This window comes from Anopheles marshallii, chromosome 3 (genome assembly GCF_943734725.1).
Source record: "Anopheles marshallii chromosome 3, idAnoMarsDA_429_01, whole genome shotgun sequence".
Classification (NCBI taxonomy): Eukaryota; Metazoa; Arthropoda; class Insecta; order Diptera; family Culicidae; genus Anopheles; species Anopheles marshallii.
The window spans coordinates 58,577,309-58,603,893 of NC_071327.1; the positions used below are offsets into that span (position 1 = coordinate 58,577,309).

Consider the following 26,585-nt stretch of genomic DNA (forward strand, 5'->3'; position numbering starts at 1 on the left):
TTAAATTAAGTCAAAGAAAGCCAGAACTGACAAGCCTTAGTCCTCTTGAGGTTGTTGTGCCGATAAAGAAGAAGTACTAGCGCTGTGTTCAATGAATTGTTTAAGGACAGCCATTCTAATGGCAGAATCCTTCTTCAGTGAAAATCATTATAATCATAAAAAGTCCAAGCATAAGAATACTTCAACTGAATTACATCGCTTCAACTGCATAACAGCAATCGTTGGTATCTTAAAGGTTCATAATCTTTGGAGATCCTTCCACAATCATTAATGATTCATGAAGCTTTGAAGAACCATCTTCAATCTGTAAAGAATTTGTAATCTTTGGAGATTCGTCGTCTATCGTTTTATTGAGTTGGGAATCTTTCAAAGTTTAATTATTCACAATAGTGCTTCAAAATCATTCATTCTTTTCAATGTCTTATTCAGATTCCTGAATCTCAAACAGATTCTCCTTACATATTCTATAGGTAACTATGAAATGAGGGCACTCTCGTTACATTAATAATTAAATGAAGAATAGTTTGGTTAACAGAAAGCGAAAATTAACCATGACTGTCCCAATGACGATCCTTGGCAGTAAAGAACGCAACAGCGAAGAGTTTGTTTTTGTTTGTTCGTGAAACAATCGGAATGTAATGTGGTTTGAGTTTCAGTGCTTATATAAACTGTCACCACTGTTGCCCCAAAACCCCATGGCAAGTTGCTTATTTCTTTCCCCTGTTCGTCTTTTTCCCTTCACGTTCAGTTCCTTTGTCAGCCATTTCCTTTTTCCTTGCAAATGGCCATACTTTTGTTGCCCGTGTACCGTACACGTTTTACCATCGTATAGCGTATCGAGCTTAGCCTAGATAAAAATGTCTGTGAGCTTAAATATGTGAGGTACATACAAGCGCACACGATGCTGATGGGCACACCAATGGCAAGCAAACCTCGTTCCGTTTATTTCTTGTGGCAGAGAAACGGAACAAAGAAAGGGGAAAATTTACACAAATAAATATTTATGCTTGCATCTCTTTATTTGTGTTTATTTTATACTGTATACTTCTCTCTTTTTTTAATTTTTTGAATATCCAAAGCATGTATTTTTACCAAACCCAATGGTGCGAGCTACTAACAGGCCAAACACAGACCAGCCACACCAGCGCCGCGTTTACGACCGGTAAAGTGGGGTTAGTGCGGGAATGGTGATGAAGCCATGCACGGAATTATCTAGGAAATGAACAAAAATAGTATGGGTTTTTGTGGATCGTCACTGCTAGCCGAGATTGGTGCTAGAACCATTAAATTAAACACCAGTGAATCGTTTCTTTTTATTGGTTTATATGTGCTTTGGAGCGGCTTGGAGCGCTGTGCACACACAGCACATGTTCCCACACAAGTGAACCAACCATATTTCCACGTGTGAAGAAACCCAATAGTAAATGAATAACGTACAAGATGTGGTGAGTAGCGATCCATTTTTCAGTCGTCTTTTACTCAATTCAGTTAGCTTGACGAACAGCGAGCACAATGCGGGCAATCTTAGTGTCAACGATGCTTGTTTAAAGCAGCGACATCGGATGGCCATTGTTTGTCATCGCAACACATTGCTCATCTCTCCAGCCTGCTTACGAAAGGCTACAGCAATTTCCGGTGCAAAGCACGTAGTTTTGCGATGCAAAAATATACATTCACGCACACACAAACACACCGGGGACACGCCAAACAAAAAGTTACAACACATGTAGCTTGGCCGAGCATAGTGCGCAGCATCATCAGCAGCAGTGCCCGATCGTGCCCGGAGAGGAACCATTTTCCCATTGCATTTGTGTTGTTTGAGCCCGTTAGTGCGTTACAACCGCACACTCTGTACTATTGTACAAGTTTGTTCGCCTCATATACATGTTTGCTCGCTCGATTACTCTTCTTACTTCTTGGCTGTTCTGGTGTGGCCCTCTCCTCCCCCCCCCCCCCTTTGCTGTAGTGGGATTGTGTTGATTTAATGAATAAATTATTCCGTTTAGTTGAAACCTAACCTCCTTTTCTTCCCGAGCAACAACCCGCACCATCCGTACCGCCCGTCCACAACAGGGTCGGACCGGGAGAAATACACAAGAACCAGTGCCCGAGTGCGGTTGATTTGTTATTAGATTTATACTGGTTGTTTGTGTTCGTTCTTATTTTGTTTGTTGTTTGCGGGGCCGCCATTTTGTATGCGTGTGTGTTTAAGTTCTAGGGCCAGACAACTCAAGACGTTCAATTCTGGGTTGTGGAAGAAGGTAATTCTGGATGGACGACGACGACGACGACGCCGACGAGAGAAACTTCTGTATGTGGAAATTAGATGAGATTGTTAAGAAAACTTACCACACTTATACTGCTGCTGCACACATACATAACATACATACAGCACAACGAAGGATGATGATTTTCTTCGTTTCCATCTCACTTCAACCCCCCTTCCCCGTGCGGCAGTAAGGGGTCACAGGAAGGTTGAATGTTGATTGCTTCTAGGAGCGCATGAGAACACATTCACATTTATTAAGTGTGTCTGCAGCGGTTGTTCTGGTCTTTGTCACTGCCGCCATTACCATCGGCTTAAATGTCCTCGTTTTATCTGCTAATGGCGCACTATGCTGCTGCCGATTGTTAGCCGGAATGGATAAATGTTTGTTGTTTGCTTCCGTTTGCTCGCAGCAAATCGGGGGTTTCTTTTGCTTCTGGGGGGAGGGTAAAGGGGAGAATGGCCGAGTTTCTGTATTACGATCATATGCTCCGGTTTCTATTGCGGTTTAAATGATGTGCTTAGCATGGGAACATTAATTGTATGTTACGTGTGGGATCTATTTTTACACACTTTGATATTATGCAGAAGGTTTTGCTTCTTTCTTTCATGTTAGATTTGCGTTCTGTATTAAATTTAATTTATTGTTTAATTATGCATTGATGAAAAATTGTTTCTTCAGTTTGTTCCCATTAACATACAGTTGGCAGCACGATAGACTTCCTTCGTACGATGAAAAGGAACAAACATTCGACTACTTCTACTTCCCACCGTACAGAAATCTTCCCCTTTCTCAATAAATGTACAATTGAATATTCAATATTGACGCACCAGAAACTTGTTAATTATTCTTTAGAAACACTTCACCGCCCTGAGATGCACGAGAGAAATTCATCTTTTGTGGTTCAGGAAATCGAAACAGAACTTTGATAGTTTAACGTTTCTGGGTGCTCGTCGAACACGGGTGGTATTCTATTTATTACCACCATCTTACCATCAATCACACACACACACATACCCACATACACAACTACAAATTGGTAGTCTCGCTCACGCACCAACTTACATATGCAGATGGGTTGTGTATGGCAAGGATATGTTGCGTTGTTTCGCCTCTTGTCAATCGTGTCACATATGTTTCCCGTGTGTGTATGCCTTGTACCGAGGCAACAAAACATCTCCATCTCCCGATGACATGGGGTGGGAGGGGAGTGGGTGGCGTCGTTTCCAAACTCCATTTACATACACGGTATTTTAATTATTAACTAACCAACCTCCTCCCGTGCCGGTACGAGAGATCGTTCTGATTCTTGGAACGAATGGGTGTGTTTTGGCCCCTTTTCTGGCCCTGATGGATGCTCCGTAGTTTTAACCGGGCTTTCACTCTCGAAGGCTTAGCTTCTGTTTGAGTTTCCAATAATTCGTTAGGATGGATCTGGTGGCAACAACACGGCGTGTGTGTGTGTGTGTGCCGTGTTTGATTTCTTCATTTATTTTGCCAGCCAGCAGACGCGCAGGCGTTAACTCCGAAGCGCACGCAATCCCACGGTTGGGACACTATTCAATCGATAATGACAAACTGTGAAGTGTGTGGGTCGTCGTTATGCTCGTGAACATTTGAGACGCTTTCGCAGTGAATAGTGTCTAAATATTGATTCGAATTTAAATGATTGTGGCAGATGAACTCATACTTCGCAGGGAAATTAGTTTATATTTTCAACTACAAGTAACGAGAGTTGCTGTTCAGGCTGTAATTCCATTAAATTCTTTATATAGTATACTAGAACAATCACAATAATGAAAATTTATTACAATTTATATAGTTTTTTTATTCTAGGATGATCAATTGTATAGATTGTCTATTCTTTAGAGCCTCAAAATATAGCAAATAATGAAGAATCCCACCTTTTACCTCGACAATGATTTTGAAAGGACCAAAACTTATCTCTAGGATATTTAAAACACTTAAAATGCGTAAAAGAAAGTTAAGGAGTAATCTGATTTATTTTTTATTTCCCACCCTGGCGTGGAAATTCCTTTCTTTGTTACGATCTTTCGCTCATAATGATGTTTTATTTTCCCATACATCGGACCCATTCCAAGTGCCCGATGCGATAAGTGGCAGAATATTTGGATGCCTTTCATAAGAAAATGCTGGTGTTCAATTAAAATCACAATGTGAATGAACTGCAAACGCGCCATTCTGTTTGGGTCTGGTTGGGTGCTCAGGATTAAGTGCTCTTCTACGTTCGTTTATCCGCTAATAATGGCGCAAATGAAGGAACGAACCAATGGCATTAATTAAAAAACTTAAACGATTTACGATTATTGGCGACTTTTGTTTATAACGCTCGCCAGTTCCCATGAAAGTTATTGGTGTTTGTGTGTGTGTTTGTGGTGAAGATTGTGTGTGTATTTGTCGTCCAGATTATTGATTTCAATACAGAAGTAAACAGCAGACAATCAGTAGACTTCATTTCAAGTGATTAAAGTATTAAAGAAAACAAAAAGAAGATTGCTTTTATTTTGTTGCCATGATATAAAAAAAAATATTATCAAATTACAAAAGATTTAACTTCCATAATTAAATGAAAAAGAAAGCCATTTTCTAAGTCTTAAAAAAGAAACGACTTGTGGCAGTAAAACTTATTTGTCTGCCAATTGGTTAATCTTGATGCCAGCGTGTGGTGCGTGAGGAACAAAACACAAATAAAACGAACAGAAGAGCGATCGAAGAACGAAACTTCAAGCAGAAGTAGTTATAATGAAATAACGAAATTTCACGGCACGAACCCCCCCGGCATGGGGATGCGAACCATTTCCACACACAACCAATAAAACGATGCCCAATCGACACGGCCATCATCAACAGTGAGGTCCTATGTAATTGGTTGCCTTTATATGGGTGGTTCGGTGTGTATGTATATGGTCCAAGATCGATAGATAGCAGCTCCTGATGGTGATGCACAATGATGCCTGATGATGCCAATAGTAGCCCAACCACCATACTGTTGGAGGGAGTATAGAGGCGGGTGAGGAGAACACGTTGCACTAAGGATGGTCAGAGCCCCACGCCGCTCGGCTCCGTGAACGCAGTCTAAGGAATTGGTTCTTTGCAAGAGCCTAGCTGCGCTGGCAAAAGAAAATTGTACGATAAAAAGCTTCTCTATTGTGGTGCTGGCGGAGGATGAGTAGGAACGCACAGCTGGGTAAGGGGGGAAGGGAAAATAAAAAGGAGAACTTTAATGTATTCTATGATACCACAGCATTACCATTACATAACGTAATACTGAAGCAAATGGCACAGCAGCTAAAGCAAAACTACGTGATGCATTATTCAGAATGAATATATTTATAGCTTATACAAGCACACCGAGCGAGGAACGAACGTTTGACTGGATTTGACTGGCAGGAGCAGCAAACCGACACACAGTCCGCATCGTGTTTCTTGTAATGTTTTATTCGTTCATTTTTGTTTCACCTACCGTACACGTCGCCACCGCGTTAACGTCCCGTGTTCAGATTGTTTGTTTACCTTATCGGATAGATTCATCTCTGGTCCGTATATTATGCTTTGCTCGCTTCATAGATGTATCTTTTCCTTTTGGGTAAATGTAATTTTCTTTTATTTCTTTTCCAGAGTGTTTTAGTTGCTTGCTGCATACGTGTACCGGCAGTAAACATAGCTTTAAATTAATGATCCATCTCTCTCACAGAAATAACATTTTTCTCTCTTTCGCTCCCCCCTACTATTGCACGGTGGGATATCGCGGAACTAATAAATGGACATTTCAGCTTTTTTAGGTAAACGAACTAATATGTTATTAAAAATGAGAAAAATGGACTATTGGACTCTAATACCAAATACAAAGATGCTCTCCATCTCTAATAGCCCTCGAGATGCGATTCATCTAATTCGTTCCCTAACCTAGCTCGTATTATAATTATATTATTATGACGTTTTATATTAATTATGACAAGAAATTCAAACAAAAACTTTGCTTTTGCAGTTTTTTTTTCATCTTTCACAATTTGAATCTTACTTATTCTTCAATTATTTAAGATAAAATTATTAGCTAGTTTTTGTTATCTACTTTTCATTTGATTTGGGGGCAGATCATACCGTGAGATAGAAAGCTTTAACTTTCAGCCTGTATCTGTCAAATAATACAGGTACCGGGTTGTATCATTATGAACAGATTCGTAAAGGACATAGTATTTTGACATAGAGAATAACGTTAGGGATCATTTTTTCGGAACCAAAATTTGATTGAAATCGAATCGAATCGAGTAAATAAAGTTTAGAAACTTAACTCTAAACTCAATTCTTAAAAAAAAAAGATTATTATTATAATCTTTTGTTGTTGTTTTCTGTAAAAAAATGTTTACATTCTTAGCGCACGGGAAACATGGCCTAACCTGGTTAAGACCAGCTAGAAATTGATTTGTTTTGAAATTTTCCGAGCAGCTGACCGAAGCTTTCATTAGGAAAACAATCTAATCCTTCATTTCTAGGCTTAACATGGCTTGTCATTTGGATGGGGAACTTTAAGCGGATAAACGTCAAAACGCATACAAAAAAACTGGCTTAGAGTATGATTCCGGTCTTCAACTAGATATTTAATATCAAAACTCTTTTTTCTAAATATCCGCCTTCTATCACAGTTGTGCTGTAGGTGGAAACAAACAGTGGGTCCTTTGAGTGGGTAAAAGGCAATTTATTACAAAAAAATACCTCACAAACGTGTAAACCGAGTGGATAAAATTTACGATTGTGAAAGAAAGTAACAAAAGTATAACAACGTCTTACCAAGGAACAAATATCGGATGGTGCCAACACAGCACACGTTGGGTTTTGTTGTGTTATATCTGTTACAACCCGCTGGTAAATAGTAAGTGGACCGGGGGCGATTTAATGCCGTGTGTCTACTACCACCTCAAACATTTACCGCGTGGTAGTAGTAAAGTTTCCTAGCGTGGGAATGTTGAAACCGTTGCAGCGAACCATTTCACAACGTAAACGAATTTTTATTAATATCACATTACATTACATTTCCCATTTTCTTATCTTACTTGTCTACTCGTATATCGTACGGTCTTTTCGGTGTGTCGTGGTAGAGAAATTTCTCTCTTGCCGGTAATACTTATCAATTTATATGTGCACTGCTCGGTTTTCTGATGGTATACCATTAAGTCCAGAAGGCGCTCATCTTTTGCCATCATCATCCCCCACCAACCCAACCCACCCACAGCTTGATCCCCACAGCAAATGGTACGCCCCACCCTCCCCCCTATATGATATAAAATTATTTTGTCCATATAGCTCGCATATTTATGTGTGTGCACGTTGTTGTCCGTAGGGTCCCTGTATGTGTGTCTCTTAATATCAAGAAACGGAAAATGGATGGTTATGTGTTCGTTAGAAAATAATAAATTTTAGAACATGTCTTTTCTACTCCGCATAAAATATTGTTGTTTTCCGTGACCCCATTGCCCTTAACTCTACCCTTCCCCAAAACACCCCGCTCTTCTTGCATTCGTCCGTCTCGTTCGCACTCACTCACACTGTGGCGCGGTAATCCACCGTTTCCGTCCCGTTTCAACCATCATTCCTGCATACCGAACCGACGACGACGACGACGGAATGGCTTGACTTTTCGTTCGGAAGTTTATTTCTCGGTTTTACGTTTTTCCCAAACAAAGTTTTGTTCACAAATAGCACCATCGTTCTCTTTCCCTCTCAATGTTGCAGTTAATGTGTGTGTGTGTGTGTGTATGTGTATGGGTATGATTTTTTATTTTCTTCATGTTTTCTCGACTAAAACTTTATAATACTCGCATTTCGTTTTTCGGGGTTTTGCGGTGCCTAGGACCAAGTTTGTGGTGCGTATAATTTATAGTTGCATAAAATGTTTCTTACAAAAGCACGAACAGCTCATTTCTTTGCGTCGATCGATTGCTGGGAAAGTTGGTTGTTCCGCATTTACAGTTTTACTCTTCGTGCCGGTTGGGTTTTATTTTCTTTTTATTGATTTATTTATTTCTTTCTTTTTGCTTATGCACAACCGAGACCGGCGTTTCAACGAGTGCAACGAATTTAAATAATAATTTCTACGTCGTGTCTTAGTATGATCATTACTTTGAACAATACATTATTTGTTCGTTGGTATCTTTTCCTAACCCAACTTATAATGAAACGACTTTTCCGATCGTCCTTATAATGTTGCACATCAAACATGGCCTGCCGCAGCCGGTTGCAGTCCAACCACCTCCGCTACCCTCGGGTGTGACGCTCTAAATGGATGAAATCGAATTAAGCCATAATCGATGAATGGAACGAGACTGCTCCGGAATTAGAGAAGACCCATCAGTGTGTGTTCCCCGTGCGGAATTCACCGTGCGCTGGTTGTGAGTGGTTCGGTAATGGAAAATCGATTCCAAATCGATCCGAGGTTCATTTTTGGAGGAAATTAAAGCTCCTATGTAAACGCGGCGTATCGGCCGCTAAAGGCCGAAATTATATCTTCGCTTGATTGCAATTATCATATGCTTCCCGTTTCGGGTGGCGGATTTTCCTTATTATGTTTTACTGGCGTCAGACAAACCGGTCGAGCGCTTTCTGTTGTTTCTCGTTTCTTACATATGCGAGATACGGTGAGTGACGGTTTTAAAAAAATAATTGATGAAAAAAACATTGCACTCTTCACACTCATCTCCTTGAATCACGTGTGTTCATTTTGGGAATGATAGGGCTATGTGACACACTCATTGGTGGGTTTAACGATAAGCAGAATATATGCAAATATTTCATAGAAATAACTACACTTCCATTGAGATTCACATTCATACAATTTGAAGATAATTTGGATTTGTTTCGAACTCAGGTGAATTTCAAAATTCCTCGGGCTAACTTGTTTTGGTCAATCCTATACTTCACCCATCAAAAAACACATCAGAAGTTGACGCTCTTATTCAACGAACGCATAGACGAACCATCGCAGCAAGGAATCGGAAATATGATGCAATAAATCACATCGGATCCCTACAACAATCCCAATTACACCTTTCATTACAATTCTGTAGCTTATGTAAGTCTTCTTTGCCTATAAAAGTACATTCGACAATAGATGAAGCCCCGAGGTAGAAAGTGTTTTGACGATTGTTTAAAATACGCTTTAAATTTTAACGCTTCTTTTCATCACCTGAACGCATGCTGTTTGCAAATTAGTCAATTCCAGCACTCCAAATCGTCATATCAGTGCCCTAATCATAGTGCACTTTAGTCATACTCAAAAAAGCATTAAACATGTACACATTTTAAATGAATAACAAAATTTTACTCTCAAGTGGTACAGTGTGTAATGGCCCTAATCGCTTCATGTGTTCATTAGCTGTCAATGGATGATTTTTTTCCCCTTTTTGTTGGCAAATATTTTTTTTTATTAAGTTCTTGTCTCATTTTGTTCTATTTATCTTTTTGGTTCGATTGGTGTGACAATAATTTGATATCATTAGGTTTTTAATTAAATTAAATTTTATTTGTTTATTATAATATAAAATTATTCCATTATACCGCAGTGATTCCAATACGGATTCACTTTACAATTATTTACTCTACCAAAGGTTTGCACTTAAAGCGCTCACAACAGCAAACAGGGCTGATAGTTGATAGTGCAACTGGGTGGGTAGCGTTTGAGGGAAAAAAAATCCCCTGTATACCATTTTCTCACCCTCTGTTGCTCAAAACCCCGGAAGGAGATTTGTTTTGCTCTATACCCGGTGCCCTACCTATCAGTGGGTGTGTGTTTGTGTGTGAATGAGTGGAAAATAAAAACAAACCCCATGCCTGCCACCCTCTCACCGCCCCGCACAACCAATGGGGCGGCCCCCTCTCGTTGGGTCTTCCCTTGGTTGACTTTCGCTCTCTCTCTGCACATGCTTTTCCCGAAGCGCCAAAAAAGCACGTGGTCGTCGGCATCGTCGTCGCGTGGTACACAGAATCGCGCGCGTAGCCCATCGTCGCCCGCCGCGTCGCGTTTGCTTGCGCCCGTGCACCACCGTGTGGAGAAAAGAGAGTCGGAAACCCCATCGCCATCATCATCGTTGAGCATCATCCCCGGTGTGTTGCAGGCCTGCCTGCCTGCGCCCGCTTCTGCCACACACTTTAAAACCATGCCCTTGCCCTGCTTTCCGCGAACGCGTGCCGACGACATCTCGGGCCAGTGTGCGGCACTGCCGGGGTGGTTTTTTTCCCCCTCGCTGCGTGTTGTGTACCCGATTTTGTGAGTGCTTTTTGTTTTGTTTTCGGTTTTCGCTTTCCCTATAGTTGTGGCGGCCACCTTTTTTCCCCCCCCTTACCCCATTTTACCACCGCACAGCTGGTGGCCGTCTGAACGTACGGGGTAATCCTTTGGGATGTCCTTGCAGCACGCCGAGACGAACCCGAACCGCTTACTGACCTTCATTTTTTGTGTTGTGTTTTTTGTTTTGTTTTTGCTTCTCCCGTTTCTCCACACTCGCAGGAGGCTTTTTTTTTGTGTGAGTTCGTTCTCGTTGGAGCATTGCTTTGCTTGCCATTGCTATTCCATGGGAGGGATGCAATGTGGTGAAATAAATTCACTTTCTTCCAAGCAAAGCATGGTATTTTCACTGCTTTCGCTCCTTAATAATACATAACCTTATTGAAATAAACTTACATGTATCATACACGTTTTTCAAATTTTAATAAAAGTATGATAAAAATCATTTTTCAAAGGAGTTTTATTATAATTGTACATTATATTTTACGGCACAGTGTCTGTTAACACATGCCATTCATTGCTCTACACGTGGACAGTCGTATCTCTCAACCAATTCTACACAATTTCTTTATGTTATAGCTATTTATTCTCTCCCTTTCCGGAGGCATATGTTATTAATTTTAATCTACCTTCATCCTAGAATGGATTGGAATTTCGTTTCGTTTGTTCCCCCATTTTCGTTCGTTTCCTCATTAACTACACAATCGTAACTCGTTTTGGGCGATTATGCACGAGCGTGTTGTGAAAAATAAATTGTACCATCTTAACAACAACTCTAAAACCGTGCACATAAAGCGTTAGACAACCCAGCTTGTATATATCGTAACCCGTTCCGGAATTATCTGGTCCTTTTTCTTTTCGTTGATTGAGTGTAATCTTTAGATTCTTTCCTTCTTTCTTAATATTTTCCGCAGTTATCTCTTTCGCTCAATCTCCCGTTCTGACTCACAAAACCTGCCAAACGCACGACGCTATTAAATCACACTTTTTATGAATTCATATGATAATGGTCCCTAGCCGGTCAGAAAGTGCAGAAGAGTCCGGTTTTTTCTCGCCCAATGGTGGTTCCCTTCTTGAATAGATTGCTCGGATTTTGCGGCCCCGCGGTGTATTCCTTCGTTACCGGCAGCCACAATGTTATTGAGCGCAGAAAGAAAACGGCTATATTGTTGTATACTTTAATGGCAAGCCGTTTCAGTGTTTTGATGTCTTTCACAAAAACTTGACTCATATTTTTCGTGCCGAGCAGTTCGAAGGAACATCGGGGGTTTTTTTTTTCGGGGCGGGGAGCAAACATTCGAACCGAAATGGTAAAACCAAGTTTTGTGCGAAGACGAAATAACAGCTCCAATGTGCAATGGCCATTAAAAAGTTTCCAAAGTTTTGCGGTTTAGACGTTTTAATATAGCTGCTTTACGGTAAAGTTGTTTCGCGCTGCAGTCTTAGTGTGTGTATGGGGGTGGTATTGCCTGCAGTTGATGGAAGTCGTCGTCGATCGATCCCTCGAGCTCGAGAAAACACCCGAAGTCGACTGCAAAGAGACACCCGTGCCGTTGTGTCGATGGAGAACAATATGCTAACGAGAACGTTATTGCTAATTAAAAGATGAATGCTCTTATCCGTAACGAAATCAACCAGCAGGGCGAGGGGAAAAAGGGGGAGGGATGGTGGCAAAGAAGAAGTAATGTTAACTTCCCCACCAAAAGGGCAAATCGGGTGGAGATGTTCATGTGGTTTTCATCCATCACCACTTTCCATCTGCAAAACCGTGCGCTGGACCAGCTCGGCACACACAATCTCTCGGTCTCTGTCTCGCTCACTTACACGCTCAACCACACAGAAACACACGTACAAATACGCACACACAGAAACACACTGACAGTAATCGTACCGGTATCGGTGGAGCTCTCCGATCATCAATTGCATTAAATGCGCAACTTTGTGCTCTTCTGAAGTAATGACATCAAAAATAGGTACTGCTCAACAAAAATGGCGCGTGCTGCATCCGTGTCCCGGCAAATCTTGCTCTCGGCCGCACACATACAGCATGTCTCGGCACACGTACAAACAACCGCGCGCACACACACACACAAAGCATCACAGCTCCGTTTCGTCTAGCAAATTTGTTGCTCGATCGATACGCGAGCACACAGATATGGAGACCCACAAGCGCACAAGTTTTATTATTATCGGTTTTGGCACCTTGGCAAGTTTGTGCGCTGTCGTGTCGTGTGTCTGTCGGGGGCACCGGTGTGGTGCTCCCGGTGGTGGTTGTGAAAGCACCGCCCGGTTCTGGAAACGCACATGAATGGAAATCATAATGAATCATAAGCTTAATGTTTGCGCTCACCTTAAGAATGGCCAACGGGGGGGGGGGGGGGGGGGGGGGGGGGTGGCGGAGCGCTGGTGCAAAAGTTTGGTACGGAATGACGTTAGCTTACGGCGCAAGAGGTATCCGCTGGCAATGGCGTACCGGAGCGCACGGAGCCGGTTTTATAACCGCCTGGACCATCGCTCGGCCCGCTCGGTAACGATCGGTCGCTAGCAAAAGCATGCCGTTTGAGTAAGTGTATTGAGCATAAATTCAATTGAATAATATCCTATTTTATGTTCCGAGAGTGTCCCGTGTCTCTGCTGCTATGTACTCCGGTTGAACGACGACGACAACAACCAAAACCCGGGAGCGGAGCGTGTGTATGTGTCTGTCATGGCATTCGAATAGATGGAGATTTATACGATGGCAGAAGGTCTGCCTTAGCATTAGCATTAATTTTCTGTGCTAGAAAGATAAATTATTCGTCGTGTTTTTTTTTTTGTTGCTGCTTTTCGAACGAATGTTAAACTTCATCTCGCTTCTTTGAGTACAGTTTCTGTAGCTCTTTCGCACTCTCCCACTCTCTCGTTCTCTTTCTATTGCTTTCAAAAATGGCTTGCTCTTTCTCTCTTGTCGATGTCTCTTGAAATTCACAAAACTAATCCTAACCCCCCCACATACATTCATCCCCTCCCCCCTCCTCTCCCCTTCCCCTCCCCTACCCCCTGGGCCCAATCATACAAAGTATAGAACGTGCTTAATTTTCATGAAAATAAATGCTACATAGTTAAACAACCATGCTCCTGCACATGCTAGCTGGCAGTTAAACAACCACACACACTACAAGTTTAAACAGAGAATCGTACGGCTGGGAATAGTATTCTGTGCATACTCGCCTTCCATTTACTTACCCTCCGGCCCCCCCACTTGGAGACACGAAGGAAAACTCTGGCTGTAGGTAAAAAAAAAAACAAGGAAAAGCTGTCGGGGCCCCACTCGGGAGGAAGGGGAGGTGCGGCGTGATGGTAGAAAACTGGTGGAAAATCTTAACGACCGAATCGAACAGCCCGTGTGCACAGGCAAACTGCACTAAAAAGGCAAAGGTAAATGTTGAAGTTTTATGATCCTTTTGCGATGAGAATCCGATCGATGATTGTCATCTTGTGCAGCTCTCCCACTATGTTGCGGGATGGTGGGAGAATGGGGAGTTTGGGGGAGGGGGGAGCGGTGAACGAAGCCGGGGAATGCGATGTGATGATGTGAGGAAACTTTTACCTCTTCCTCGTGCTCGCCAACAAAATCCGATCCGATCACATCACATCATCCCCCCGCGGTTCTCGAGGTTCTGGGCGAATTTTCCCATCCGAATGTTACACAATGTGCACGTTTTACTATATTTTACAATGTTGGATTCCACGGAAGCACCGCCGCCAAAGGGATGGCCCGAGCATTCGTTTGACTTTTGGCTTATTTCTGGTCGATCTTCTTAGCCCACCATAAAGGGGAACAACGGGGTGTGTGAGTGCTGGTGGTGGTGGTGGTGCCGAAAAATGAAGCAAACATTTTTACGTTATTTCTTTCCTGTAAAATGCCCCAAACAAGCACCGGGAAGCTCGTTTTAGACGAGAAGCACTGGGAAAAGATGCTACCATTATACGAGTGTTTTGTGATTCTTGAGATGAGATTCGAACGCGAAAGCGAACTTCCAATACCTGGCGGGAGATAGGTGGGTCGGATGGGAGTGCAACGGGGTGGGTCCCGGGGGGGGAATAAATAATTTCTTGTTATAAAACTTTGTATTCGTTTATTCGTCGTGTTTTTCGTGATGCTGCGACGACCCTTCTCTTGTCTGGCACATCATCGTCTGTTGAAACAGAAAGAGAGAGAGAGAAAGAGAGAGAATTGTACAACTGATGCTGTGATGTTCTGTTTGTTTGAATGTTTGCTTCACCCGGCCACCACCCGGTTCCCGGTACCACCATCATCCCCCCTTGGTTCCGTACTTTAGTTGAATATTTTATCTCATTTCATTTCATTTCGTTTGTCGTTTGGTCTTTATATTTGCTTGTGTGTTTTGCTCCGCACATCGCATTCGGTGCTTTTTCCATCCATCATGCATATCATGTATTTATGGCAGAAAGCACTTACCATGTTTTCCATTCTTCGCCTTATTTGGGAATGTTGAACCCTTTTCGGGGTTCGTCGCTAGTGTTTTCAGGCTGTGTGTTTGTGGTGTGCTGGTTTTATTGTTTGCTTTTTTGTTGTTTCCTGCTCGTAGTTCTTTGTGTTTCCACCCTGTGTAATATAAGGATTGTGTAGCGCAATTTAAGATTTTGTTATTTCGAAAATCTTAAAACTGTCTTTCTTTTTGGAAGATACAAAAAAGGGAGAAGGAAAATTATAATATAAATTTATTAATTAGCTATTTTTGCTTTTCTGCGCGCGCATATTCAAAATTTCGTCTCGCAATACCAGTATCTCGCTCACTCGCTCACTCTTTCTCACCACCTTTTTCCACCACTGGCAGAAAAATCCATTCCCATTGCGGGCTAATTGCATGTTCGTAAGCATAAACTACCCAACCGAGAACCGTTGGCTGAGCCAAAACAGGGGAACGATCGAGCATCATCGAGCACGCCACACACACACACAAACGCGCGCGTATAGTGTAGCATTAGATGATGAGCATAAAACTCACCCCGAGAGCAGGCAGGCGAGCAACGCTTGTGAGCCAGCGACAATAGTGTGCGTCGTCACCTCCGCCCCCTCCCCTCCCCCCCCAAACACCCCGGGAGAGAGTGTTCCCGATAACGTCTTAAAGTTACTTACATCCGTCCAATCCGGGACGTATTTTCTTCTTATATGTTAGCATATAATAGAAGCAATAAAATAGAAATAAATTTATAAATTAATAAAACGCTGCGCAACCGCAGTACGGCGCTCGGCAAAATCTCGGCACGTTCGGGGCCGTTCGTCTGTGTGCTGCTGCTTGTTTGTTGGAACCATCGTAGTAGCCGTCGCTGTCGGTGGCTTCTTCGGGTCGTGTGTTTTAGAACAGCGGTGCGCTGCTTAGACGGGCGGGAAAAGCGAGCGCGGGAGGTTGCGCACTGAGAAGAAAGGTCAACAGCTCTCCATTGCTGCTGCCAGACGACCAAGTCGTTACCAGTCATCTATGTATCGTGGCCAACTCTCGGTGTCCATCTACTTCGACAGCATAAAATCTTATGCTGGATTAGAGCATGGTTTCGGAATGATGTCGGGAATGGAGTACATTTGCTGCTTCTTGTTGACACTTTCCCGCTCTCCCGCTAACCGTCCAGAATGATCTCCAGAATTTGGCTTGTTGAGATGTTTTCCTCTCGGGGCTGTAAATGTGCGGGAACCGACGGCTCACCTGTTTGCTCTCACGCGCTCCGTAAAACTGCTGGCTCTCCATCTCGCGCGCTGCTACCATATGTTTTGCGCTTCTCGTTTTTTCCTTCGCTCGGCTTCTGTTTTGATCACGCTTTTCCGTAACCACGTGCGGGTGGGGGGTGAGGGGTAGTTGGGAAGACACACACACACACACGCACACACGGAGAGGACGAGGACACGAGTCGGGATTTAATGCTCTGAAAATTAAACGTTACCTCTCACGCACACACGTTCATGAGCGGACGGATATTAATACCACTACCACCATCACTCAACGCAATGGGTTTTCCCTTTACAAAAGGGAAATGGGAGGGATTTTCCACCCATCATCATCATCCCACCCTCCCACAACGACTGCGTCGCAGATATAACATAAAAATAGCAATAATTATACTAAAAGTTGAAATATATGTATTAAATTTTATGTCCACCCCATGTTCGCTTTTTGTTATAAACCCCAACCCGGATTACGGTTTACGGGTTTCACCATGCTAGCAAATGCCATGTTCTCTCCTCTTCAGCAGGCGCCCCTCCCATCCATCCCAAAGCCCCGGATCCACTTAAATTCCCTGTGTCCTGCCGTTGCCGGGTGCCTAGTGTGTGTGTGTGTGTATTATTTGATTTTCCCTCAGCGCACACACATGCCCCCGGCGCCCGCCGGTTTCCCGATCCGCTTCGGGTACTTATTTTGTTATTTTCATTTTCTGATTTTACTATATTTCTTCGGATAGGGAATTCTATTTTCGCAAGATCTAGATTACGGCCTTATTTCACCGTCCCCTGGAAATGTATACTTTTACACAACTTTTGCGCTTCTACTCCATTTATTTGCTTGCCACCACTCGCCACAGCCCTTGGTCCGAACCTGTAATTTCCTAGCTCGCCTTGTATGTACTTTGGCAGTTATGTTCGTTGTTAAAATGCTTCCGACAAGAGGTACACCAATATAACAACCGTACCGTACACACACACACAGGGTGGTTCGGTGTATTATCATTATTTTCGATGGCTACGCGATCGTAAGAGAAAGATAGGGAACGGAAGTACAGGGAAAGTATGGGATGGTGTTGTATGGATTTGACATTGTTATAATGTTGTTTACAGGCTTAGCAGGCTGCTTTTTTTCACCTTTCCTTTTCCCGATTCCCATTCTCAACTGTCGCGCTTTCGCTATTCGCGTAAGAATTTTCCGTCTTTCTTACGTTTTTGCTGATTGTTTCTTCATCCGCTCTTGGAACATGGCACTTGTATCACCTTCTACTGTGCTTGTTTAACAGTCTTTTATTTTATTTTAATGCTCATCCCTCCAAAAAAACCCACCTGCTCCTCTCACGGCTGCCGGGCTTATAAGCCCCCTCCCACCCTTATCAGCTAAACCTCTGCAATGGTCCTACCGATACCATGGAAATCGATCGCACAAGTCGTGAATCATTCATTAGTCCGGTGCGCTTGTTTTGTGGGGCCCTCCCCGGCATGACATTTGCATTGCCGCGTGTTTCGATGTATTTGCCGATACTGCAAAAGGGGCGCGCGAATCGCTATGTGAGAATGCTTCAAGTGTTGTCCAGGACCGGCGCGGACATTCGCCTGCATTTAAGGGTGTGTGGTTTGTAGTTGTATTCACTGGCTGGCAAATGCAGACCAGCTTAATGAAGCAATTAATTTTAACCTACGGTGTGCTGCTCCCTTGTCGAATATCCAACCCCCCCTTCCTTCCTTCCCCCTTATTCGCACCTGACAGACATATTGATGGAAATGATTTTGTGTCTGTCGAATGATAATGCCTCACCGATGCGTGAGAGGAAGGGTAGCACCGTAGCCATAGTAATGGTTTCGAAGATATATTTTAGAATAACGCACGGTGTGGAATTACTTGCTTGCGTTTGATATTTAAAACGGGCTATTAAAAGAGGGAGATGTTTGACTGTTTTCAGTCCATCTCATCCCACGATCGTATGATGGACCACTGTCGTCCACCAGGTGGTTGATGTGGGTGTGTTTTTTTGTTATACAACTTATCAAACAAGGCTGTTTGCAAGTAGTAAAGATATATGGCGTATGACAGGATTCTGTTCAAGTTTAACTGGAATGTGGAATGAGTTAGTTTTGGAATTCTTTCCTATTTCTCGAATTTTTGCAAATTGAAATCGATTCTCTACAAAATTTTAACTACTGAGTAAGACATTCAAATGTGTGAGTATATTAAACTTATACTAAACCTATCACAGTTTGCAAAAGTTGGTGAAAATGGAGAAGAATTCCAGATCAACCTGGACGCATTCTATTCCAACTTGATCCGAATCCAGAAATGGCTCTGAACTTTGACATTTGACCTTAAAACCCCTGTAATCCAAAAAGAGACATTATTTCTAAAATAAGTCGATAGTGTATTTTTTGTGAGGTTTTTGAAAATTTAAACTGTTCGATTAAATAAATAGTATTTTATCAGAACAGAACTATTTCTAGTTTTCCCCTATTTGTTACTGTTTTCTTACATGACATATGGAGAATGTTAATCCTACTGTCGTAGGACACGATCCCGACGATATTGCCCTGCAAAATAGAAATACAATTCGAAACGAACGGTTTAGCCATAGCACTATACATCCAGAGGAACATCATTTTCCATGAAACTCGTGCAATGTAATGTTATGCAAATGTGAGATACAATGTCACATTGTTCCGTCACAGCCCCGTTGCGTACCTTCACTCTTGCGTTTATGGTTGTCATCGGGGGGTTGATGGTGTGGCGAATGAAAAGGAGAATTCTGAGTTCCCATAAAAGGCGCACCGAGGGGGCAAAAGACTTTGCTTTAGTAGCGTGGGATCTGATTTATGTTTTTATATTATTGCTTGCATGTGCGCTTGCATACGAAACAGGCTGTTAATTCCACACCAATCGTTATCACCTCACCATTCGGCGCTTCGTGCATGGGTTATCCCTTCAACGAAAAGCAAGAAGCATCTTTGATAATCTGGGAGAAAAAAAGCGTTTAAAATGTTCTCTCACAATTCCTCCGCCAAATTCGATTTACAACAAAGAAGGAAATTATGGTTCCTTACAATTCCAACTCAACCAGCACGAAGCGGAATAAAACCGTACGCGAAGAGTAATGTCTAGTCATTTATTTATTCTATAACCCAAATACCATCTGTTTCAACTACACCACACCGCACACAGTGAAACGTTTAAAGATAAACAGTGCGGTAGATACAAGAAATGGAACCAAAACATCCCAACGTATTGCTCACCCTAATTTTTACCGGAAAATGAATTAAAAACAGAATGATGAATATAGAGTGCAAATAAAACAGTCGTTTCTCGTTGCTGATTGCGTTGCACTCTTGCCTAAATGTTAGAAACACGTTGCTGTGAACTTTCTTTTCACCGTTGTGCACAGCCTTCCATTGCACTACCAACTCTGTTATGTGTTGTGATCTGCTCACAACTGTCGGCGAGAATATTTTGCAGCGTAAAATTACAGGCTCAGTAAGGGTTATGGCTTTTAGTGCCGATTGACGATAGGCAACGGTGGAACCCTCTTTTATTTAATTTAGCTGATTTTCAAACGAATCAAAAACTACCCTTTAAAATTGTGTGATAAAGCTCTGTTGGGAAGATTTGCACGGTGCAAAAGTTAATGTGAATAAGTTGCATTTACATATATCCATATATCCGATGGACGATAATGGCAGACAGTGACCTACGGGACAAACTTCATTAAGATTGCTTCAAATATGTGCGATAAATCGCAACTATTTCCATTGCGTCATGGGGTGAGGCTGTAGTAAAACGCATAATTTTAAATTATTTTCACAATAAAGGGTTACTCGACCCCTATTTTTTGTGCCATAACTAAAACCGTTTTGCAGTAGAATATTTTAATATTCGAAAAAGATGATTTCGAATCGGGGAATTCATTGCATTAATATAATTTCCTGGTAAATTTATTTTACTCCCCTCTTCGCCTCTCATCCATCCCCAGTTCCATCATGCGCCATGTATTTATAGCCAAAACAGCAAACGTTTTTTTTCGTTTTTACAGATCAATCAATCTTCAACGCTACACATGTGCGTTGTGTGTTGGTTTAATTTTACCATAAATAACGAAAAAAACATCCCAAAAGCCAACATTTTCAGATTTAAAAAAAACGGTGCACACAACCGAGACGTTGTTATTTTTTGGTTTCTAAGAGAAGAAAAACTTTTAAAGTTTTACAACCGAAACCGAAGATGATTTTAGTTCAAAAACCACAATAATTCATAACGCGCACAGTGGGAATGAAAGGGTGTAAGAAAAACCGTTTTCATCGAAAATAATTAATCCTTCCTTTTTGTTTTGTTACTGTGGCCATTTTAGTTGTTCGCTGCGGTGTGTATAAAAATAAGCGGGTTCGAAATGACGATTAATAATAGAGGAAGGTTCGAACATTCGCGTACACTTGGACGTATATATACACACACACACACGCACACGAGGTCATAAACACGTTTCGCCCTTAAGCTTTCGGTGGAGTAAAGCTTGATGAGAATGTTTCGTTTTACAGTTTGATCTGTTGTTTCCTCGAAACATTCATTGGAAAAAGGTGTAAAAGTATTTATCTTTTCCGATTGTGGTTGTGGTGTGGCAACAAAATTAGTTGGCTAGCCTTTCCATCTAATGCTGCCAGTTCTTCCAAGTTATTCCAGCAAGAGTTATGCGGGGTACGGGTTTCGCGTTCCCCTGCCATTTGCGCCTGGCCACCGTCCTGTTTGTCTGCATCGTAATTTAACTTAGAGCTTAGATGTTTCTTAATTTCTCGATTCTCTTTTAGTGTACCTTGAATGCGAACGCTAAGTGGCACGGAGAGGACACTCAAAGAAACTCAAAGATAATAAGACGGACAGCACCATCATACACGCCGGGTGGGAGGGGGCTTGCAGGTTGTAAAGAGGGCCAGTCCCCGCGTACAAGGAAGGTTGAAAGGAATCTCTCATCTCTCCGTACAATAATAATACACCCATTGTATTGCCAGATGAGAAGTAAGCGAACAAATAGCGGCAAGAAGCAACATAGTATCGAATCATCCCGCTTGGAAAGAGCAAAAACCCCGGGAAAGCGAAACAAGTAATAGCTACAACACACCACCGTATAAAGTGGTGTTGTGCCATTGGGATGAGGCACACGGGCTAATGAAGGGGAAACGAAAAGGGAACGAAACGACGAATAAAGAAATATAATAATACATGCCGTATTCTTTTTCTAAATATAATTCCTTCCCCTCCATACATGTTTTGTTGCAATGCATAAATCCTTGTGCGTATATGAACTGCGTCGTTAAGGAAGCGCGAGGGAAGGGGACGGGGAGGGAAGGGGGAAAAAGAAAATTAATAACAACAAGGATGGATGCTAATGCCCCGTGTGTTGTTTTGTCCCGGAGAGTTTGAAAGGTACAACGCGCACGAAACGAGCAAACAATAAACAGAGAAACGTTGGGATATTTACACGAACGAAACAGAAAGGGAGCTAAAATATGAAACGTAAGATAATAGTAATGGTATATTAATAGTTACATCGTGTGTGCGTTAAGGCAACGAAAAGACAAGGGTGTGCCATCATCATAAATCGCTGGATGGGATCCGCTGTAGTAACACATTTCGTATATACTGTTATACGCACTTGAAACCCATCAGAGGATCCCATGCACAGACCAAGACCAAGCACAACACACTGAAACACGGACGAACAGTGCGAACAAAGCGAACAAACGAAACGGAGGAATTAAACAAACAATGCGCAGCGAAGAGCACTAGGGAATAGTTCGTTATTTTCTTTTCTTTTTTACCCATGTAAATCTTTATCTATCTTTTTTTTATTTTGTGCTAACCAAAGAGGGCTTTCTTTTTGTGTATTATAATAAGTTTTGATGGAGTTCTTGTTCTAAATGGAAGTATGCGCATTACGGTAAGTTCCATTCGGAACAAGATTATCTGATCTTCGGGCATGTCGTTATGCTTAAGTGACGAAACAATCGGTCCCGTTTGATGGTTAGTGACCCGCTTGATGCGAGAGTGAGAAGAGAAACATCCGCGCGCGTGAACCATCTGCATGAGAATGAGCCGTATGGTGTAGATAAACACTGCCCTACTGCCAGTGGTGTGTATTGCATCCATTCAACAATCCAATCCTTCCCACTGTGCACCTTCTGGGTTGAATCATTTGTGCGAGAGAAATGCTTCCCTTTATTTCTCGAAGGATAACCGGAAAGGACAGGTAGCAAAACAACAGTGCTACAACGTGTCTCGCAATGGTGAAGAAAAGTATTGCAATCGTTTGAAGCACACGCACAGTGAACCCGGTGATGGACAAAATGCTTGTGAGAGATGTTTATTTACTTCGAGTGGTATGAGTGTACAACACTCTCCTTTTTACTTCCATAGGAGCTAAAGCTGTACATGTTTTCTCCCTCTCTCTCTCTCTCTTTGTTACTCCATTTAAAAAAATGAATGAAAGAGCTTACTTCGTGCGTTCGTGTTTTGCAAAGAGATTGCTCTCTTTGCAACGGCTCTCAACGGTACGATTCCAGCGGCGGTCCGTACTCGGTCAGATTCTTCTCTCCACAGCAGAACGCGTTTGTCTCTGGTGCGGTACGGTTGTCGGTTGCGTTACGTTCCGTACGATTGCTCTTCTGAAAGCGTGTGTGGTACGCAAGGATTAATTACGCGACGCGGGGAAGACATCGCGTTGCGTGTGTATGTGTGCGGGAGTGTTGTGCTGCAGAACAGCAATGATTTGAGCAATGTGAAATGTAATTTTCGAATTTATCGATCGATTTGCTTGCCAACCGATGTGTGTGTGTGTGTGTGTATGTGTGTTTGAGCTCATTTGTTTATTGTGCACATCCGGATCAATGCGATTAAGTCAAACCTTTTGTGCGATTGTGTACCAAACGGGACACGGTGACGGGGTGGTGGATGGAACGAGACGTAGCAAATGCGATATCTTATCTTGCGGGTGGAAGGATTTGATAATCCTAGGTGATTTAAAGTGCATTGAAATTAAGCATTTAGGTTGATTTCAAGCAATCTCCATCACCAATGGTGAAATGGAATTAGTGCACCTCTCCTACCCGGGCACCGAAGTCGTGTGTTTGGTCGGCCTGTCGGATGATTAATAGTACAGGAGACACATACCTCCACAGAGAGAGAAAAAGAGAGAGAACGCAAGTGCAAACACAGCCGCGGAAGGTGGAATGGTGTTATGCAAATGTTCCTTTCGCACGAACAGAAAGGGAATAGGAAATGATTTCACTACTCGATGGCAATATGTATATACACAGTCACAATTAACATCATTGCCTTTCTCCATTCCGCAAACCCACCACCATCCACCCCACACGTAGGGCGACGATAAATGCTAGAGTTTAAAATTACCCACCACAAATGGGAATGCAATGAATGAATAAACAATGACGAGTGTCGAGTGTGCGTGTGTGCCCAAGTTTTGAGTGGTCCTGTTATGACAGTTGCACTCCATCGATTCACACTGTCATGTGAATAGTGATGGTGAATTGGAATGCGTGTGTGACGCGGGGGGTAAAGGCGATACTAACACGTTGCAGCGACCCCCGTGTACGTGTGTGTTTGATGGTGTTTTAAACAAATACCACTCGTGTTCGCTCATCAAACGCCCAATTACACTTGCAATCCAACTGCAACCGTCCCCGTGTACTTTTTGACAACTGGGTGCGCGTCTGTGCGTGTGTGTGTGTGTGTGTGTGTGCGTTTGTTTATTTTTTTATTATGTCCTCGCTAAACTGACAGGTGCGCGCGAGCGCGGCCTACTACTGCGATTGTGAAGTGTCATTTCCCGCACGGTTCGTCCTTTTCGTCCGCGCGTTGTAAACACTGTGGGTGCCCCAAAACTCACCACGATCATTCATATTTTACTCGATCCCGATGTGACATCATTTGGTTGTGTTTTATTGAGCACCAAGCTATAAAAAACAAGACAATCGTGCTGTTTGATCGAATAAATCTCTCTCTCTCTCTCTCTCTCTCTCTTTCTCACGCACGTACGCCTGGTTTCGGAGGCTTTAGTGTCGGTTGATGTTTTACTACCGGATGGCTTCCATTCAAATAACACATAATCTCACTCCCTTCACTCCCTTCTCGTGTTCCAACCGCCTCCTGCCCTTTATGTCACATCACGAACGTAAAGTTTTTATTCGTTTATTCCGACCGCAAGTTGCGACATCGGGCGGGATTCGTTCGACTTAATTTTTCTCTATTCAATAGATGCAGTTGCGGGCATCATCATCCCCGCATGATGTGGCTTTGGTTCGCATAGTTTGTTATTAGGCCATTTTCATAAATTCATTATAAATATAATATATCCCCGAGTGAAGCGATCGAGTATCTATGTGTGTGTGTATTTGTATAAAAAAATGCTTTATTCGCCCTTTCACGAACCGAGGACCGGTTTCTTGGTTTTAAAATCGTTCGCTTATTTAATTTTAATTTCCATCTTTTTTATTATCACTAACGAATTCCACCTTATTAATAAAAGGTCGTTGATCAAAGACATATGTTATGCGTTTGTACGATGCTTTTTTGTAATTCAAAACGTCCATTCAATGGACGAAAAAAATAACCAAAAACAGGCTTATTAAGCCTCGGTCGGGCTTATTTGCGCTGAGAAGCGGGAAACGAATGAGAGAAATATTTCCACAAGCAAAGAAACTTAAAACCTTACCGCATTTCATCTCAACCGGCCAGTGCCGATGTCGGGATTACTTTTCCTGTTGTTTGTGAAATAATATTCTTTGGCTATTTATTTATGTTAAAAGCTTGTGCTCAGTTCGCATCTCCACGTGTGTGCGCGAGCGTGATGGCTTTTACATTTTATTTTTCACCTTTTATCTTATTTTCTCTACCCTTCGCACCTCCTATTCGTTCTCCTCTGCCCAGTCTCTCTGCATTGTTCCGAGGATGGGTTTTACGCTGCTGGATGTGTGTTTGGCCATACCGAAGATGATTGTTTACATTCCCACCAACACAACGACACACAGGCGCACAAATAAATGGGCTTTCGAAAATGGGAAAAGATGTTAATGTTGAGACATAAAGTTTTGAAATACCAGTGTTATGAATTCTATTTTCATTTACATCGCATACATTTGCTCTCCGCCCCTCTACCCCCCCGTCGTCCCACCATCTTGAATTCGTGTCCGTTTTGTTGTTCTCGCCCGTAACAAATGGACAGGTTTAAGAAATCGTGCTTTATGTGTAAAAGCGAAACGTGTGATGATTTGCTAAATGCGTTAATGAACTGTGTATTAAACAGAATTTATCTCTTTTTTTTCCTCGTGTAAAAAGGTTTATTATTATACCAGTGCTCCCTTCCAATATGTTGCTCGAAGCGTGAAAATCTGTGAAAAGAGTGAAACACTTGTTTAATTTAAGTACATAAATAGGCAAAAAAAACGGAAATATTACACACAATACACAAAATGATGGAACTACTGCCGGAACTAACGATGATACCGTCGTTGTCTCCACCGTTCTTCAACCTGCTGCCCGCCAGCGCACTGGCAGCGACCTATCAAACGTCACCGAAATCGAATGGTCGCAGTAGCCATGGTTCCAGCGATGTTTTGGAGGTTCGTCCTAAGTACCAATGACACAGCGCAAAGCGCGAAGCGCTTTTGTCAAATCATCAAGTTAGCAAGAAATTCTCTCTAATTTAACTAATATCATTCTACGTACATAAAATTATTGTAAAAATTGCAATTGAAACTAACCATTCCACTTCCCCTTACTTACTTTCATTGTAGAAAGATGAAAAGCTGTGCGATTACTACCGCCGGATGCCGGTGCTGTACGACAAAAGCCACCCGCACTACAAGTTCCAGTCGAAGAAGGAGAAGGCCTGGCGCGAACTGAGCCGGCTGTGCGAGATGGATGTGGAGCAGTGCAAGAAGCGCATGACCTACTTCCGGTGCCGGTTCACGGTCGAGCGGCGCATCATGAAGAATGGCGTCAACTGCAGCGAGTGGCCACTGCTCGAGAAGCTCAAGTTTCTCAACAAACACATCAAAATCCGGAGACCGCGTGCCCCGAACGGCGAACCGGACGATACGTAAGTTATTATCTGCGGTTAAGCATAAACTCTCCGAGGAAATCTTAGAACTCAGAGGGCAGTGCGATGTTGCTGCACGGCAATCATAACATCATTTGATCCTCGTTGAACAATTGAGGCACGTCGAGAGCATGGGGACACAACGCATCTCGTCCACTATGCGCGATGGT

General features: G+C 42.5%; 1 protein-coding gene across 1 annotated transcript in view; it reads left to right on the forward strand.

The window, feature by feature from the left end:
* LOC128714742 (putative uncharacterized protein DDB_G0291608) overlaps positions 1-26,585 on the forward strand; it is a 69,488-nt gene that overhangs the window by 39,617 nt on the left and 3,286 nt on the right. The window contains exon 2 of the mRNA XM_053809622.1: positions 26,111-26,415. Coding sequence (XP_053665597.1) covers positions 26,111-26,415 — 305 coding nt within the window. The remainder of the gene's footprint in view (positions 1-26,110; positions 26,416-26,585) is intronic.